Raw genomic sequence first — 19448 nt, forward strand, 5'->3', positions numbered from 1 at the left:
GTCTCTCTCGCAGCCTCTCCAGAGCGTGGCTCTCGCCAGTTTCCGACGCTTCACCTCTTTCCGGAATCTTGTGCCAAATATGGGGGGGAAGGGCGGAGCCCGGTCGGCCGGGCCTCTTCCTGTGCCCTTCCCCCTTGCTGCCGGATCCTGACACCATACATGGACAGGCAAGCAGCCGCCGGAATCTGCAGCGAGCTGCTCCTGAACGCAGCAGAGTCTGCAATGGGGGGGGGGGGAGGGGGAGAGAGGGACCCCCCCTCCCCCCATTGCAGAGAGGGACCCCCCCCCCTCCCCACTCAGTTCCCCCTTCCCTCTCTCCCCCCAGAGCAGCCGGGGATGGGGGTGAGGGGGAGGGGGTGTATGAGCTCCCCTGTGGCCGTGCAACCAGCGCCCAGGCAATCAGCTCCTCGCCCAGAGCGTCACAGCTGCTTGTCTCAGCCCCTTTCCTCTCTCAGTCCATATATGGTCTCTTACGTCACGGGGCATTCGGCTGCTCGAGATAAATAGTAAAGTGGAGCTTCAGACAGGGGGATTGAGACAGAGAGACTGAGGGAGAGACACACACAGAGAAAGAGAGATTAGCGGCAGCTCAAAGCTGGGGGCTGCCTTTCTACCCAATAGAGAGCCGAGGGCGAGGATTTCTAGCCCTTTCTGCAATTCAAGGGGAGACCCAGCACAAACAGCTCGGCTTTCAACACTCTGACACACACTTAACAGCACAGACACACACGCACACACACGAGTGTGCGAGAAGAGGAAACTTTTCGGAGTGAGAGAGCGAGAGAGAAAAAAAATCAAAACCACGCAGGGCCATTGAGCCAACATTGGAGGGGATGACAGCGAAAGCGGTGGAAAAGATCCCGCTGTCACTGGGCGGCCTCTTCCATCAGATACCCGACAACATGTACTCGGTGGATGAGCTCAGTTCGCTGCCCGCGTCCGTCACCATCTTCCCCAACCAGGAGCTGGCCCCGTACGAGCAGATGCCCTCAGGTAAGCATCTCAAGTTACTGAGCACCTTGGTCTGTTCTCCAGTGGACTGGAGATGGGGGGGCGGGGGGATCGGGACATCATGTAACTGACTATAATCTCACAACGTTTGGGCGCTATAAAAATATGTAAGATAATTCAAAAAAATGACAATTTTAATTTAATTTTCTGGGGAAGGGGTGGAAAGTGAATTTAGTGGGTGGTGGGGAAATCATTTTTTTAAATAAAATGGAGTGACATGAAACAATGGAGTGGATTTTTTGTATAAATATTTGTGAACGCGTACAGTGTTTGGGTTTGGTGTTAGGAGTGTGATCACCAGGCGGCGATTGTTTAGTCTGCTTTCAGTGTTTGTTGTGTGTGCTCCTCTCTCTCTCGTTGATTGTCACTGGCGGCTCTCACCGCGATAGTGTCCCAGGTGTGGAGCAGTTTAAGCGATGCTATTGGCTGAATGTTTCTGTGATGTCCGAAACCCGGGCATGTGAGAGTTGCAGTACATGTTACAGAGAACAATCGCGCATCATTTTTTTTTCTCTCTTTTTCTCTTTCATTTCAGACATGATTAATGTGGACATGAGCGGCGACAAGAGAGCGCTGGACCTACCCTACCCCAACAACTACCACCCAGCCTCTGGCCCCAGAGGACAGTCTTTCACCTACATGGGCAAGTTCTCCATTGACTCTCAATGTACCGGAGCCAACTGGAGTCCAGAGGGCATCATCAACATCGTGAGTGCTGGGATTTTCGGAGTCCCTTCGTCTACCTCCTCCGCCGCCTCTTCCTCCTCCTCCTCATCCTCCTCCTCTTCCTCTGCCTCTCCGAACCCTCTCTCCAGCACCCTCAGTTGCACGATGGCGCAGAATCCGAGCGAGATGGAGCACATGTACTCGCCTCCCCCTCCTTACAGCTGCGGGGAGATTTACCAGGAGCCGGCTCCCTTCTTCAGTACCTCCAGCTGCTACCCCCCTCCTCCTCCACCACCACCTCCCAGTTACCCGTCCTCCAAGCCGGTGGTGGACAACCCCCTGTTCCCCATCCTGCCGGAGTACAGTAGCATCTTCCAGCCTCAGCATTCGCACAGGGACCTGAACCCGGGAGTGGAGCGCAAATCTTTCTCCTGCCCCGGGGACAGCGTCAGGATGGCTCCAGCTCTCACTCCCCTGTCCACCATCAGGAACTTCACCCTGGGCAACCCGGTGGCCGAAGGGGCCAGGCTGCCGAGCGCTTACGGCGGACAGAACCTGCCCCTGCGACCCATCCGGCTCCGCAAGTACCCGAACCGACCGAGCAAGACCCCGGTGCACGAGAGACCATACCCGTGCCCAGCCGAGGGCTGCGACCGTCGCTTCTCCCGCTCGGACGAGCTGACCCGCCACATCCGCATCCACACCGGCCACAAGCCGTTCCAGTGCCGCATCTGCATGCGGAACTTCAGCCGGAGCGACCACCTGACCACCCACATCCGCACCCACACCGGCGAGAAACCCTTCTCCTGCGATTTCTGCGGCCGGAAATTCGCCCGCAGCGACGAGCGCAAGAGGCACACCAAGATCCACCTGCGGCAGAAGGAGAAGAGACTGGCGGCGGACAAGGCGCCAGGACCCGCAATAGTATCCACGGTCTGCTCCGGGGGCAGTCCGCTCGCCGTCTGTCCGCCCAGGACAGTGTGAACCAGTGAACACACACACACGAGAGACAGAGTCGCTCACTGACACTACCCGCAACGCGAAGAACTTTAAGGGAACGGCATATTTATCGCAGATTGCACCCACGTTTCCTGCAGCTCCGTGTTTACAGTCTGCTCCCCAGCTTCGTCTGTAAGAGCCTTCAATAGCACCCCTCTCCACCGCCAACATCTCTTGTCGAACGTGGGAAAAGAGAAGCGAGTTGGTCACTTCTCAAAATGTTTCCTGACAGTGTAGTGTTCCTGGTTTCATTCACCAGTCAGGGTGCTATATAGAAATCTAAATCTCTTTCTCAATATATATATATATATATATGTGCGTGTGTGTATATACTGTGTTAAACTAACTCTCTCATGCTCGCCCGAAACATTCCCAGTTCAGATGCAGCTCTGGTTGAGAATATTACCGGGGTCAAGGGGGCGTGAGGTTATGTGAGAGTTCTGCACAGGTGGCGAAAGGGAATGGTTTGTAAACAATTCAGTGAATGTTTGAGAAAACTCGCTCCTGCACTTTGTGTTTATAGGTCACTAATGACTTCCAACAACGAGTTGGAAAAAGAAAGTGACAAATGACATTTTTTTTTAAAAAAAAAGCTCTCTAACCCTGTAAAAAGTAACCAGGAACGGGCCCACGTTGTGAATGAGGATGTGTGCGGCACGCTGTTGATGTTTTAACTCTTTCTCTCTTACGTGGCAAGTCCCAGAGGAGAAAAAAAAAGATGAGGGAGGGGGATTAGAGAAATTAGATCTGATCAGAGGTCATTGAGAGGCAACTTTATCCGGTGTTGGTTTAATGGCAATTGGATGTTTTGTACTTTCGCATTTAAACACTGCATGCTGAGATATTTTGGTGCCTTGTTTATTGTGGACGATGTCTGCATGTAAATATCCGGCCTTAAATGACAGACCCTGGCAATCCTGGAATCGCCAATGACCTCCACGAGCTGGCGAAGCTGTGCAGTTCCTGCCGATTAATCTGGAGATTTTTAGAAAATATTTTTGTACGCGTTTTTGTGCTAAATATCTTCCCTTGTTTTACATTTTGTAGCAAAGCTCTGTTGTAAGGAGTGTGAATAATTTTTAATGTGGCTGATGCTGACCTGTTTTGATGGTTTAATGTATTGGTGTAAAACCACTAACTGGGTTTTTAAAGATAAAGGGACCAATCAGTCCTCTTAAAGATGTATTGTTTTATGGTCATATTGATGTAAATATAATTTTACAAAACACGTGTTTATTTTGTCTGTGTCATTTTAAAAATCGCATTCGAAACGTTCACAATTTGAGCATAGGTTGTGAATCTGTTGATTGCACGACCTGGGAGAGGGACTTACAAAGTGGAAAAGCTCTTAGAAAGGAGTTAGCTGATGAGATGGAGGGAACTGACTGGAAAAGCCAGAAAGCGCTGGAGAAACTCAGCAGCAGTGACAGAGACAGCGTTTCCAGCCCAGTAAATCACATTCGAATTGATTTTCAAATAGGGCCGAATGGCCTCATCCTCTTTCTGGGCTGTGGGATCCTATTTCCCCATTGAGGCACACTCACACACACCCAGTGCAGTACTCCAGTGGCTGCCTTGAGCAAATCAGGTGCTTTAGTGGGTCTGCAGGCTATTGATTCCATGATTAAAACTGAGTGATCACAGTGCATAGAAGCACACACAACGTGTTAGGAATGTCATGGATTGTCTGGCGCTAGGGTCATGCCAGCACCTTCAAGTGTAAGCGAGAGAAACTTTGAACGGAAGCCATGCGTCTTTGCCACTTGATAAACTGGACGTTGCTTTCTCAATCCCAATCTCCACGCGTTGGCGTCCCTTCCTGCCCCAGTGTGTTCACTCCCTCTGGCTCGGTTAGCTCACTTAATACAGAGATTAGAGAGAGTCTACCTAGGGATGACCGTCCCGAGACCCTGAGTGCACTCTTCAAAGGGAGTCATGAAGGGAGTGAGAGGAAAAGTGTATATTTTCACAATTTTCTCTGTCAATGTGGAAATGTTCTCGTGTGCGCGGCCCTTCCTACAGTAGGAACGTGAGATGGGAAATGTGAGAGTAAGAGTTAACAACACTTATTTTGAATCTGGACGCGGTTTTGCACACTTCCAGGGAAAGTGTTCTTGAAAATTTCGTTCAAAGCAGAGGGTGACAACTCCCCACACCTTAACTGGAGATTGTTGATCAATCTGAGCAGAATCTCTTCATGGAACACAACTAAAACACAATTCCCCTGGTCCTAGAGTTAAGGAGAATTAAGTTTAAAGTTTCACATTTTAAGAAAAAAACACTCATACGTTTCTGAAATAAATGATCTTTCCATAATCGGATGAAATTTGATTCCCTTCCACGGTTTAATGCCTCCTCAAGATGTGGATCAAACAGTAAGTACACTGGAGAGGGAGGTGGGACCCAGTTTCCATTGAGAAATGTCTGTGTGTTTGTGGGGGAGGGGTTTCCCAGTCGTAAAGAGAATGGTGGGTGTGGGTGGGAATAGGGCGAAGATGGGATCCCATCTCATATTGAATAGGTTGGAGGTGCGTGCGGTCCAGTCTCCGTCTTGGGGAGGAGTACGCCCGAGTTATATTGAAAATAGGTTTCCCAGTTGCTGGAGAGATGGGGGCTCCCAGTTAGAAATGAGAGAGGTTGGGTGGAGGGGAGGGGATGTTTAGGAGAGGAGAGACAACTGGTCTCATTGTTGATGGGAGTGGGGGGGGGGGGATCCCAGTGGAGAGCTGGGAGCTCTTGTTAGAAGCCAGGGTTAACCGCCTTCTCTCGTTTGCATACACCATTGTTCCCGCCCTGGAAAACCTTGTTGAATTCACAATGACTACTTGTTTGTCTCTGGATTGTTGTCAATGTCTTTACACACAAGTTGGGTACGCACGGGGACAGATTCCTTACTCCTGTTGGAATTTCCAAACGATTGGAAAGGATACCGCCATATCATTGGACTGGGATCGCACGGGCCAACAGAATTCCAATTTAAAAAAACAGGAAGTGCTGGAGAAACTCAGCAGCATTTGTGAAGAGAGAAACAGAGTTTGCGTCTTGAGGTCCCATGGCTCCGAAGAAGAATCTCTGGACTCCACTCTGTTTCTCTCTCAGTAGATGCTGCCAGACCTGCTCAGTTTCTCCAGCATTCTTTGGTTTTGATTGCAGTGTTCCAGCATCCGCAGTGTTGCGCTTTGATGTGGTTCTGGCTCTGATTGTAGGTGGGACCGTACACTTAGTGCGCTTGCACAAAAGATACAGCCAAGGTTGCAATTCTGTCCTTGAAACAGACAATACAAACTGCACCTTGATTGAGCCGCCAGAACGAACCATCCCGAAACAGAAGGAGGTTACAATTCCTCAGGTCAAACACTGAGCTGAAATGTACTGGTGTGAAATTGTACTTAAAGAAGCGCTGCTAATCATTTTATTATCACAGGGTTAACAGCAAATGCGAAATTAGAGAGGATGCCCTGCATCGTGGTGTTTTTCACCGGCTTTTGTCGAGTTTTATTTTCAATAAACAGAGAATCTGTGGCTATTGGGAGAACATGAATTGATTTCATTCAACTATTGCCAATTCATTCATCTTTTTCGGGCAGATGACAGGAAACAATCGGATTTCCGATTAGCAGAAAAATAACATGCAATGGCTGTTTCTGGACAGCCCTCCCGCGTTTACAAAGCAGAGACGTGCCAGATGGGGGTAAAGGATTTCATTCGAAATAAGAACCTTTCCAAAAGTGGTAGAGGTTGGTCCAAGCGCTTAGAACTGCGCTTCGCGGTTTGCCTACATTTTCAAAATCCCATGGGACGCCAGAAGTTGGAATAACAACAACCATTTAGATTTTTTAAAAAATTGCTAGTGCTTTAGATATTTTCTGATCAATCTGTTCAGCGATGGTCTGACTTCCCGCTTGAGCAGATGGGGGTCTCCTAGCTCCGAGGTAGGGACACTGCCACTGGGCTACAACAGTCCCCTTTGCATTTTCCTCTTAATGAAATGTAGTGGATTTTTTGCACACCAGTACCACATAGATGGGTATATGGCGTTCACGCGATGCATGTAAGAGTTCTTGTGGTACAGCGGTAGTGTCCCTACCTATGAGCTAGAGGCCCAGGTTCAAGTCCCACCTGTTTCAGAGGTGTGTCATAACATCTCTGAATGGGTTTATTAGGGAATAGCTTCACCAAAAGCATTTACCCAAATTCAATGTTTAATTTCGTTGAAACCCCGCCCTTCAATTCAGTATGAGGAAGTGTCAGTGTTGGACTGGGGTGGACAAAGTTAAAAATCACACAACACCGCGTTATAGTCCAACAGGTTTATTCGGAAGCACCAACTTTAGCAGCGCCCCAAAAGCTAGTGCTTCCAAATAAACCTATTGGCTTATAACCTGGTGTTGTGTGATTGTTAACTTTCAATTCATTGTGAGAGGTGACGATGCCGCCCCTCTCTCATAGAGGCGATTTGCACTTATCAGTAACACCCCCCTACTGCCTGACAATCGGTGGGATTGCCTGGACAGCTGCAAATTTGGAAAAGAGATATCCCTATATCCAGAAGTTGGAGTGTGGTGTGTTCAAGCTCAAGGGTGGTGTCCGTGTCAATCAATTACTGAAACATCCCAATCCCTCCGTCCAAACCGATCAGGTGAGCCCAAATTCACCTGCATGAACTTGGGAACCCGGACGTTTTGGGCCTTTTATCCTAACACTGTTTTATGTGACAAGTGGTTGTTCGTTCATGCCACTCAAAACTATTACATGATAAAGCATGGTTTCATTCAGATTCTCCTGAAGTAATTTGACTGCAAATAGCTGTTGCCAACATACTCCACATAGCACAGGTTTTGAGGGGGGATCCTTTTATATTCAAATACTTCAGGTCCTCCGCTCTCCAAATCTGACCGCTCAACTGTCCGGTTCTCCCCAAACATCTCAGTGCACCTGCTGAGGGATAATGTTTCCAATATCCCTCCCAAGTCACACACACACATCCACTGCAGCCTGGTGGATTTTCCTCAGAACGTCTCTCTGCACGAATGACTCATTATTGGCCGGTTTCTAACTCCGTTTTTTATGTTCTGTCTGCTTGAAGTTCATTTCACTTATCTTCCAGGGAAACTCTCCAACCTACATTCTCTTTACAACTGAGAATCACGGAAATCAGGACCGGGTTATTCGGCCCTGCTTCACTTTGTCAGCCCACTGCTCTTACGAGTCCAATCGTATCACTTACAAAGTAACTTTCTTTTAACACCGATATCGCCCTTGGTCCTATCCGTTCTTCATACTTGATCCCCAAACCCTCTGGCAAGTTGATGTATGACAGCATTTAATAAAGCGCCAACAGTCTAAACTTCAGCCCTACATTTGCTAAGACATTTCTTTAGCTGCTGATTGGCTCAACTGCACCATTCACCCCGAACGCTGATGGTGTAGTTCTCTCTTATCCCGACTCTTCCCCCTGATATAATCCTTATCTCTTGCTGCCCCAGAACTAAGGGACGTGGATTTGATCACTGTCAGATAGCTGGCTTAACCATCCACTGCCACTAGCAGTTTTCCTGGAATGCAAAGATAATGCTGTCTTTATTTTCCTTTTGATGTTATTCAGTCTTCTGCTGCCTTGTCTCAACTCACGCCGTGTCCCTCTTCCTTTATCAAATTCTGTGCTGATTGACTATCAGCAAGTATCACTTCGATTTTAAAATTCTAGCTTTACCCTCTCTATTCTTGTAATCTCCCCCAACTCTCCGGGCTCCTATCTGATTGGGGTCTGATTTTAGTTGATCCACCATTAGCGGCGGTACCTTCATTGTTTCTGCCCTATGCGCTGGAATTCCCTCCACTACACACTTCCGACTCTTCTCTGTTATTTCCTTCGATTCAAACACTCCTCAAACCTAACTTATTAATCAACTTTTTACTCATCCGGCCTAATAGCCCCCTATTAGGCTCGGTGTCATATTTCCTTGCACGTTCCTGAAGTGGGGATGTCTTATTCTGCGACAGCGCTATGTAAAGGTCATCGTATGTTGTGTAAAATTCAGGCTTTTCCACTGGACTCTTCTGAAACATTTAAACAATAAACAGCTAATTGCCATTTGCCTCCAGAAATGTAGTGTGTTAATTTCAGGGACTTTCTGTGCTCATTGACCCCTTTGGTTTCTCAGATGATTGGTCTGTGAAAGGAGAACCTGAAAACCCATTATTGGCGTTGTGTTTCATCACTCCAGGTACACTTCAGGGATTTTGCACCACCAGCTGGTGACTTTCCTCCCAGTTCATCCAGTTAGACACACACACACACACACACACACATACAAACTTAAGCACAAGCACACCCTATGCACACTTAAACATAAACATGTACGCACTCAAAACAAACACGTGGACACAAACAGTTGAATCTCCTGCCAAAGTTGGACAAATTCAACACGTCTGTAAAGGCGGTTGTGATGAACCACTCGATGAAGGAGCAGCGCTCCGAAAGCTAGTGCTTCCAAGTAAACCTAGTGGACAATAACCTGGCGTTGAATGATTTTTAACTTTGTACACCCTAGTCCAACACCGGCATCTCCAAAACAAGTCTGCAGGTCACTGCCACTTTATAATAGGTACGCGTAAAAAAAAGTACTTTTTTTTAAAAACAAAAGGATCCATTATGGCAAGGAGATGCATTGACAGTCCTCGAAATAGAAATTGGGGTCAGTTCGAAATTCAGATGTTCAATTATTGGGAAGGCAGCATTTTTAAATTGTATTACTTTCGTATGAACAGAGGATTGGCGGTAGAAGGCATAAATCATCCTTACCGTGGGAAACAGTTCTTATTCTGAAAGTTTAAACGTTTCTAAACTTAGACCTAGATTGGAGTTGTTTTCCAAAGTTTGTTTGAAGACATTGTTCGCGAGACTGTGATTATTGAGAAAACGAAATCAGCGAAGGCACAAAAGCAGTCACCTGCCTAGGTTTGAATAATTATTTACAAAACGCCTTTTGACGCTACTGTGTTACGTAGCAATTTGGAAGCAGGTAGGGCTCACAGGTAACTGTCTGTTTTCACACTGCAAACTATTTGACGAGTAGTCCTAGTCACTCAACAGAATGAAACTAAACAGATGCAAACTACTGCTAATTTGTGGCCAAAACGAATAAAAGAACGATTCGAAAGGCAGATTTTCTTCGGTCAAGTGCAGAGGCACAGAAGCATAGTATAAAGTGTGGGTGTAAATAAGCCGGACGCTTTCAGCAATGAACTTCATGCTTTGATGACACACTGAATGCACCACTCCCAGCGGTTCTGGACACTATTAATGAAGTGAAAAATATTATTTTACCCAGAGCCATAAACAGGACATTTGCGATAATTGAATCCAAATTATTAGCACCAGCCCCGTTTGGCTAAATGCATTTGATTAATAAGTAGAAGCGTTGATTAATAAATGGAAGTGAGTATTGGGAACCCGTCTCAATGTTCGTTTTCACAGTGTGATTGGATGGCGTGTGGGCCTTGAACCTTGGATTCGGGAAACGATGTTTAAACCTTTAAAAAAATGTTCGCACGCATTATGAAAAACATCTTCAGCAGGTGGGATATGAACTCGGGGCTATAGTTCAGAGATATGGTACAAGAACTTGTGGAACATCAATTTATTGTGACCCGTTTGCTCTCTGCACTTCATTCAGCTGCAGATAGTAAAAGCGTCACTGTCTATCAGAGATAATTACGTTATCAATCATGTCCAGAGCTCCCTTATGATGGTGACTGGGGTTTATTTTAGGGACTTAATTTGTATTTTGTACCTATTTCCAAATCGTTGAGTTTTGCAAAACGTTTAGGAGGAAAAGTAAATGCTTTAGTTGAAATGGAGGGTTTACTTTCCCGATCACCAAATGCTGGTAGATGTTAATTAACCACAGATTACATTTTCTACCGTTGTGTGCAACGTTTTCTACCTGAATTGGTGCACACGTTGAAACCAGTATTGCTATAGCCATACTTGTATATACGTTGATTTTTATTGGACAGCACTGCGTTGCAGTACCTGTTTCCATGCTAAGGTCACGAAGAGCAGCAGATAGGTGCAAACTCTTTCTTAACTGTTCTAAAAATTCAGACTCTTCTCCCAAATGGGCTTAACTCTTCTCATGGAATTATTTGAATATAAAATAAAATACTGGAAATCTGAGATAAAAACGGAAGACGTTCAGTAAGTCAGTCAGCGTCAGTGGAGAAAACAGAGTTAGACATTCAGATCACGGGGGCCGTGGGCGGCACGGTGGCACAGTGGTTAGCACTGTGCGGGGTTAGCGGGGTTCAATTCCCGCCTCAGGCGACTGACTGTGTGGAGTTTGCACGTTCTCCCCGTGTCTGCGTGGGTTTCCTCCGGGTGCTCCGGTTTCCTCCCACCATCCAAAGATGTGCAGGGTCAGGTGAATTGGCCATACTAAATTGCCCGTAGTGTTAGGTAAAGGGTAAATGTAGGGGTATGGGTGGGTTTCGCTTCGGCGGGTCGGTGTGGACTTGTTGGGCCGAAGGGCCTGTTTCTACACTGTAATCTAATCTAATCTAATCAATGACTTTTCATCTTGCGATCTGTTGAAAGGCTATCGATTAGAAACGTTGCGACAATTTCTCTTGATGCTATAGTAAAAATCTAATCAACTAACACCTTCAGAATGAAGGGCTTTTGCCCGAAACGTCGATTTTCCTGCTCCTCCGATGCTGTCTGACCGGCTGTGCTTTTCCAGCACCACTGTGATCTAGACTCTCGTTTCCAGCATCTGCACTCCTTGTTTTTACCTACACTTCAAAAGTGCTTCATCGATTGTAAAACACTTTCGGAGGTCTTGTGGTGTGAAAACTGTCATTTAAATGAAGGTCCTTCACATTTAACAGAAATTAATTTTGTCTTCCCTTTTCTCTTCTGTCCTCCCCGCTTCAGACTTAGCCTCATTCATTCAGATGTTGAATGCTATATACTTCCAAAGTAGTTGTTATGTTAAAAGAACGTATGGCAAGAAATATTCCAAATCCATCCTGAAGTCTATACTGAACCTTCTCAAACAATTGTTAGGTTTCAAAGTGTGGAGATCTGTGCAAAACAGGCAGAAAGTTCGATTCAATTAAACCTCCACACCTCCTCGATTATTTAATAACAGCTGGATCGCCATACATCTGAATGCATTCAAAACAATCTATTTACATAAAACGTCTTGACACTAATTGTCCGCTTGCTGATAAGTAATCTTCAATTAACTCAGTTTTGATCAAGAAGGCACCGTTTTGGCTTTACTGCCGGGGATTCAACACGCACCTGATCTGCCGTAACGTGGTTCTTACATGCATCGCAGCAGTGCCTAAACTTAGCATCTCTGGGCAAATTGGACTCTTTTTGACCATTTCCTGTCTCAAGTATTAACGTTGCGCTCGCATTCAGTACTTGTCTAACGTTCCCAGAACATACTCCCATGTAAAATTGGTTATGTATTTCGAATGATGTAGCTTTACTTAACGCAGTGATTAATCGGGACTACCTATAATAGGCATGCGATTCTCTTGCATCTGAAAACATTAACAGCAATCTTATTAACCAACTTTTAGTGAGTTATTCTTATGTCAAACCTGGGCGAATTCTTAAACTAGAATTAACTCCTTTAGCTGCTTTGAGTTATCACCCTTTGAAGGGAAAAGAACGGATTATTAGTACACGTAAATTAAAAACTCGTTTACTGTCGAAGAATTTGTAAAATTGAACTGAACTACTCATTACTTGCAGGTCAATTTCCCTTATTATCCACTCACAAAATGTTCCTTGCCATAAAGAAAGTTCTTTATATTTTAAGAATGTAATATTTTTAGTTTTAGTAGTTTGATTGACGAACAAGGTTGACTTGATTAGCTCAAGTATGGAAACGGACATTTCAGTGAAGGCATAGGCACACTGACGGTAGTGGACTGGTAGTGTGTATGGTTCGAATTCCACTATGTCAGATTACAGTCAATAAAAATTAACTCTCCCAATTGCGAGTCTAATGACTCATGAAAAAACCCCTTGTTTACTAATGGCTTATAGGGAAAGAAATCTGTCATTCTGACCTCGTCTGGCCTATATGCGACTCCAGCCCCACAGCAACGTGGTCGACTTTCTACAGTCCCCTATCCAATTAGAGATGTGCAATAAATGCTGGCCCACGCAGTGCTATTCACATTCCATGAAGATACAAAAACAAACACAAGTCAGTGACTATGTTAGTCACATCTAAACAGTGATACCAGAGGAATGAATGTACTTCAACGTGACTATACTTTAAAAATGCAATATTCAATTAAACATTTAATATTGGTTTGTATTTTCATTTATTTAACATAAAACTTAGATACAGGCAGTGCAATTGTTGTACATTTTACAATATTGATATCCTGAATAGATTTTACTGCTTATGGTTACAGAATTTTACAGGTTCTGTACTGCAGTAAAATGAGGCTACCTTCTTAGCCACTCAAAGACAGAATACTGATTGGTGGCAATTCCTCAAATAAATAATCAGATATTGTTTGATATAGATCAAGACACCAACTTACATAGGCAAATGAAAACCACTAAACTGTGCATCTGAACCAACCTCAGATTTGCTTTCAATCTGTCACTTGCCAATTGATTTTAGTTACCACTTTCCAATAGGAACATAGAGCATGCATTAAAACTAAGTTTTTTTAAAAAGACAAGAACTGTTAATTAAAGTTAAATTTTATTGAAAAACTACACCCTTGAAGTGCCAAACCATTTTTACTATAACAAGTTTATAGTTTAAGCTGCTTGAACTTTCATTTTTTGGGAAACAACACTCATTTCCTTAGTGTTTACTACCAAAAGACTTTATAAGGATGGTGGAAAGAATGGAAGGGACTTAGTAATGGACAAAAGCAATTTTCATATGTTTTCTCCAGTATTTCCTACAACTGACTGAGAATTGATATTGAATTTCAATGTGAAACATTCCAAATCCATAAAATATCTTTCCACTATTATGAAGGGGGTAGTGGGGGGTGTGAGGGTGCGTGGGCTGCATGGACAGAAGACCAGCTTGCACTACTATTTAGTGCATCAGTAACCCTGGCAAAATAACACCCACATGCATATAGAGCAGAAACATGGCGACTGATGGCAAAACAGGGTTATGGTGAATCAACCCATTTTATGACCCACTTTATAATCAATGCACTTCAACAAAGTTTTGAAACACCTGAGATTCATGATTTTATTTCAACGAATTCAAATGACTTGCACTCATTCACATAGCACCATTCAACACATCCTAAAGTGTTTTATAAGTCAACAAAGTACTTCTGAAACACAGTCACTGTAACAATGTGGATATGGATGGAAGATGGAAGGACTTAGGTAGAAAACTTCAAAATGCAAGGCTGTGATGATTGGAAATTTTGTCATAGATGGTGCTGTGAAGGGAGTGATCATACTATAGACAATCAGATGACACAAACAGAAACATTGAGTTGCTTCAGCTTGCAGCAAGAAACAAAAAGGTTAATGCATGACACGATCTATATAGATGCTAAAAATTAATCTATCACAATACACTAGGATGAGGAGAAAATGAGAGCTGCCAAGGTCAAGCAATTAGAATGACATCGCATAGGATTTAGTACAGGAAATGTGTATTGTCAGATCTAAGCCTGGAGATCTGGCTGAGTGATTTAGAAGCAAACAAACAATGAGAATGGGACAAATAAAGTTGTAAATGGAAACTGTTGATTTTACTGTCAAAGAACAAGATCTCACAGTGTGCATGACTGAGTTCAATCTGCTCAGAGGAGAGAAACAATAGGGTGTGCAGTATTTTGGCACATGCTGGAATCTCTCCAGCCACTATACTAATGATTTGACATTGGTTCATAGACAGTGGTGTTAACACCTCAGGCCATATATAAAAATTGACCCCAAGTTAAGCACAGAAAAAGGAAGAGGAAGACATCAAGCATGAAATTCTGATAAGGGAGGAATTGATCAAGCACACACAGGATAAAAACCTTAAGACTGGATGAGTTAGGCAGGTCAGGTAGAAATAGAATGCCAGACAGTCAGATGTAGCAGGGAAACCTGAATGACTGTTATTGATCAGGATCCAAATCCTCTGTCTAGCATAGAAGCAATGTGACCTGTTAGGTTTCATTCCCCATATTGGTTCCATTAAAACAAAATGAACTGGCACCTGAAAAGTACATGGGTACCTTTTAACATCAAAATAATTCAGTGCTTCATTGTTAATTAGTGACTTCTCAATTGCACACACAGATGTGGAGGCGTTTTAAAAGAGCAACTTCCTTACAGATAGGCCCTTGAAACAAAGTGACCCATTAGAGGCTGAGGGACAGACTTTACCCAGGATAACACAAGCACTTTCCTGTTCTTCAACTAGTACCATGTATCTTTTACATCCACCCGAGGACAGATAGAAAGCCTTGGTTTAAAGTCTCATTCTGAAATATGGTACTTTTGGCAATGTAGCACTCCCTGGAAAATAGGTTAAACTCATGGACTTCTCATTCAACTAAAAAAAGAGCCAAGTTCACAAGCACAGGCCAGGATTATGATATTACCTCTCATGCATGTGTCCAGTTGAAAGCTTACCACAACAAATCTTAAAGAATATTGTTTTATCTGTTATTACAACTTGACTAAACAGAAACATTCCATATTTTTAAAGACCAATTTATATCTTTATTCCATTCTGCTGCTCAACTGTTTGGTTCGACTATTATGCTGGTATTTTAAAAAATGCTTTATCTACATTTTAACTATGTAAGAATGATGATGGTTGCAGTGCGAAGTAAAGTTGTTGCTGGCTAGGCCTCACCCAAATATTTACTGAAAACAAATATTTACTGAAGCAGAAATGTTTATTTCCAAAATCCTGAACTTCTGTTCATCAATTGAAAGCCTAGTGGAGCAACCACCAGCCATTAATGTGAACCACTCACATTTTCCTATAAACTAACTTTACATTTAGTCAACCCATGCATTGCTTTACTGATTGAACAATCATCAATGCTTCTGGTTTGTGCACTCAGCTCTAGTGATTTGGGTCAAAACCTCAGGAGTTTAGATGGCTTTGTACCAAAAGCACTTCAGTTACTACCCAGCAACTCTTAAGATTGCTCATGCATCACTCAAATATGAGAATGAATGTTTGGGAATTTGTAATGAAATGAGCGACCACATTACATTTAGAACAATGCTCAGGGTGCTTAAACTTCCAGTATTAACATTTTGAAGAATACAGCATCAGTAAATCACATGCTATACATTTTATTGCTCAAGAATATTTTCTAATAAAGTGAATATCTTTTGTCATATACCTGTACTGCTGAAATAGTACAATCTAAAGATAATACATAAAAAGCAGATATGATTTTTACTCCACCAATATAAACAGCATAACTCAGCTAAGTGAACCAAAAACCATATTTCTCTACTCCATTTTATTTATACAATACTGAATAAAAGAAATGGCTAAACATTTTGTTCTGCATTGTATTTTCACATGGAGTACTAAATAAACTGCATTGAGGATTATGGACCACAGCATGCAAAACTACATGGACAACTTTTACTCAACACTATACTTACAAAAAAACAACCACTTAGGCAGGACAATTACATAACTTATTTCAATAAGTCCAATTTTCACCTTTCCACAGTTTCATAGCTCTTGCAATAAAATCATATCCACTCCTTAAAGGCTAAGGTATTATTTCAAATAAAAATAATGTACTTCTAATAGTGCAGAACTCAACAAACCAAAAAGGGAATATAGCAGGGAAGGGGGCACACAATCATTATAGAGCTGCAATGTAGCACAAGGCTGCACAGTCATATCAGACGAGCTTCCAGCAGTGGGGGTTCTGAAAGGGAACATGTCACATGTTGCAGCTGGGTGAATTAAAAATATTTCAGTGGATATCTTATTTGAAGTTATGTTTGAAAATTATGGCCAACATGAATAGAAAATCTCAGCCCTTTGCTTCTTAGGTTACTGCTGGTTATGAAGTTAGCCTTTGGTTATGTTTCCCTTTTATGGCTACATTTAGTCTTCTTTCCCAATATTTATAAAGACAGTCATTCCAAGCAGATTTTGCAATAAATTGGCATTGCGGATTTATAAGAAAATCCTACTCTCAGTTTTAAAAAAAAAGTTTAAATGTATACAATAATCTTGATAACTAATTCTAAATGAGCGCTTTGTCGCGCAGTCACAGTTATTACATAGTGACTAAACCAAAATAATTGTTTCCAACCAGTTGTCACGTTGCTTTTGAAAATCAAGCCACCATATCAGCGCTAACAAGGAAGTGCTGTACAGAGCTAAACAAACAGTTCCCACAGCCCTCCATATCAACAACGCTTTAATTTCACAGTAGTTTCATGAACATGTCAGTAAGAATTTCTTTACTACCACTTCCAAAACCTTTCAACATTTCATATATCTGGATGTTGCGTAGAATAACAGATTTTATTGACTAAATTGCTGGCTAACATTGTTAAGGTCAGCATTTTGGAATCCAAAGTGCAAAATGATTCTCTGATAACGCATTTGACGTAGCATCACAGTAAATATACAAGACAAACAGGCCCAGGTGCTGGTAAACAGTATGGGCATTGAACTCCTGATGACTCCTTTCTTAAAATACTTATGCCAAAACGGTAGCATATATGACATTAAACAAAAAAGAAGCAGTGCTTAGAGGGGGCGGGTGGTGAATTCTGGAGGCAACTGGTTTCAAAGGAAGCGAGAAATTTTAAGATGTTTGTCCACCTGTACCTTCTGTGGCTGTCAAGTTCAGGTTGATGACTGCTTTGGAAACAGTTAAAACAGAGTTCATATGAAAATACAGTTGTTCACACATGAATACAAAACATGAATTCATAGTATTTCTACCAATAGTGTTTTGTTCTTACTGGGAAAAGAAATAAAGTTATGTCCTCAGAAATTTCCATACTTCAGAAAACAACTGAACTGATCAACCTCCACTTCTGAGTATTTATAAAGTCTGCATTCCAGGTAAACACGACATTTTGGATGATTGGTTGCACTCTCAATAAAATCACTAGGATGTTTACCAATTAAATGCTGGTCTGACAATCTGAAAAAAAAGGCTGGACAGATCCATTATATAATATCTCATATCCTGAATACATATACTCAACACAGATTCCTTCTCTCCTCAGACAGGCTGAGCTTCACTAGCATTTTCTGGATCGAAAATGTTACTGCACAGAATCAATAGATGTGAATGAATACACAATTTTTCTACTTTTAACTTGAAAGGTCCAGGCGCAAAGTTTTGTTTTCATTCCTCTCCAGAAGAGTTTGAGGATATTGGTTTTTGGTGTGGCTATGAACAAAGTTATTAAAGGTTGGGTCGACTCTGCAACATGAAAAAGAGCATTAACCATGCAGGGGGTAGGGGGCGAAGTGAGCTTGGCTGAAGAGTTCGTGAAGGGTTCTTCACTGTAAATGGGTACATGACTATTCCTTCGGGCTCGCTTCTCGGTCAGGTACCACCTGGGGACCGGGATAAGGTTCTCCTCCGCACCAGAAGTCGGCGGGTTGCGGCACCTCCAGCAGCCAAACGGCCTCCTGCTCGGGGGGAGCTGGGCTGCTGGCTTTGCCCGGCACCGGCTGCAGCACCTTGAAGTAATGACAGTCCCTGCCGGCCTCGGGGTCGTAAGGCGGCGCCAGAATGTCCAGGAAAGCGGCCGGCCCGTTCGGCGCCTCGATCCGGTGCATGTTGCTGAGCCGCGGGGTGAGGAGGCACGGCCCGCTCGCCTGATCCAGGAGGCGGCTGGAGGAGCGCAGCGAGCGGCGGAGGCTGGCCCGCTGGCCCTGCAGCAGGGGCGGGTTGAACTGGACGCCAGCCGCGGCCTGCTCGCCGTCGTCCTTGTCGAAGCACTCGATGGCCACGCTGCCGTAGAGCACCTTGAGCAGGCCGTGCATCCCCGGGTGGTCGTGCAGCGGGATGCAGGCTCCAGCCTGCAGCAGGAACACCCCCATGGAGAACTGCTCGCTCTCGCAGATGTGCATGTAGGTGACCGGGGGCCCGGCCTGCCGCGGGCCCTGGTTCCTGCGGGGCGTCAGGTTCAGGTCCTCGGCCTTCACCTTCTCCAGCAGCGAGCTCAGCTGGCTCAGGTTGTCCTGGAAAGCCCCAGGCCCCGGCGCCGAACCGGGCCCGGCCTCGGCCAGAGGCAGCAGCTTGAAGGTGGTGCGGGCCTGGCGGGCGATCTTCTGGATCAGGGAGGTCGCCATGCGGTCCCCCGGCATGGTCCAGCCACCAGGGAGGAGGCTGGCGGCCTCGGGCCACGCTCCGGCCCAGTCACCGCCGGCTCCCCGAGCCCCGCCCCCCGGCTCCGGACAGTGTCCGCTCCCCACCCCCGGTCAGTGACCGGGCCCCGCCCCCCCGGCTCCGGACAGTGTCCGCCCCCCCGGCCCGGTCAGTGACCGGGCCCCGCCCCCCCGGCTCCGGACAGTGTCCGCTCCCCACCCCCGGTCAGTGACCGGGCCCCGCCCCCCCCCCCCCGGCCCCGGACAGTGTCCGGTATCCGCTCCCCGCCCCCCACCAGGGATCCGGTCAGTGTCCGGTGTCCGCCCCCGGTCAGTGTCCGAGCTCCGAGCCCCGGCTCCGGTCAGTGCACTCTCCAGTCAATCCCCGGACACGTTCTCCGCGCTCCGCACGTCCACAGTCACGTGCTGCCAACC

General features: G+C 44.9%; 2 protein-coding genes across 2 annotated transcripts; one reads left to right on the top strand and one right to left on the bottom strand.

Moving 5' to 3' along the window:
- Nucleotides 1-504: 504 nt before the first annotated feature.
- Nucleotides 505-3904, top strand: egr2b (early growth response 2b). The gene is made up of 2 exons (XM_043712195.1): nucleotides 505-993; nucleotides 1547-3904. Exons 1-2 carry the CDS (start codon nucleotides 834-836, stop codon nucleotides 2659-2661), a joined length of 1275 nt encoding a protein of 424 aa, XP_043568130.1. The 5' UTR covers nucleotides 505-833; the 3' UTR covers nucleotides 2662-3904.
- A 9108-nt stretch (nucleotides 3905-13012) lies between these two features.
- adoa (2-aminoethanethiol (cysteamine) dioxygenase a) lies at nucleotides 13013-19099 on the bottom strand. The gene has a single exon (XM_043712307.1). It carries the CDS (start codon nucleotides 19011-19013, stop codon nucleotides 18222-18224), a length of 792 nt encoding a protein of 263 aa, XP_043568242.1. The 5' UTR covers nucleotides 19014-19099; the 3' UTR covers nucleotides 13013-18221.
- Between the last annotated feature and the right edge of the window lie 349 nt (nucleotides 19100-19448).

This window comes from Chiloscyllium plagiosum, chromosome 22 (genome assembly GCF_004010195.1).
Source record: "Chiloscyllium plagiosum isolate BGI_BamShark_2017 chromosome 22, ASM401019v2, whole genome shotgun sequence".
Lineage (NCBI taxonomy): Eukaryota > Metazoa > Chordata > Chondrichthyes > Orectolobiformes > Hemiscylliidae > Chiloscyllium > Chiloscyllium plagiosum.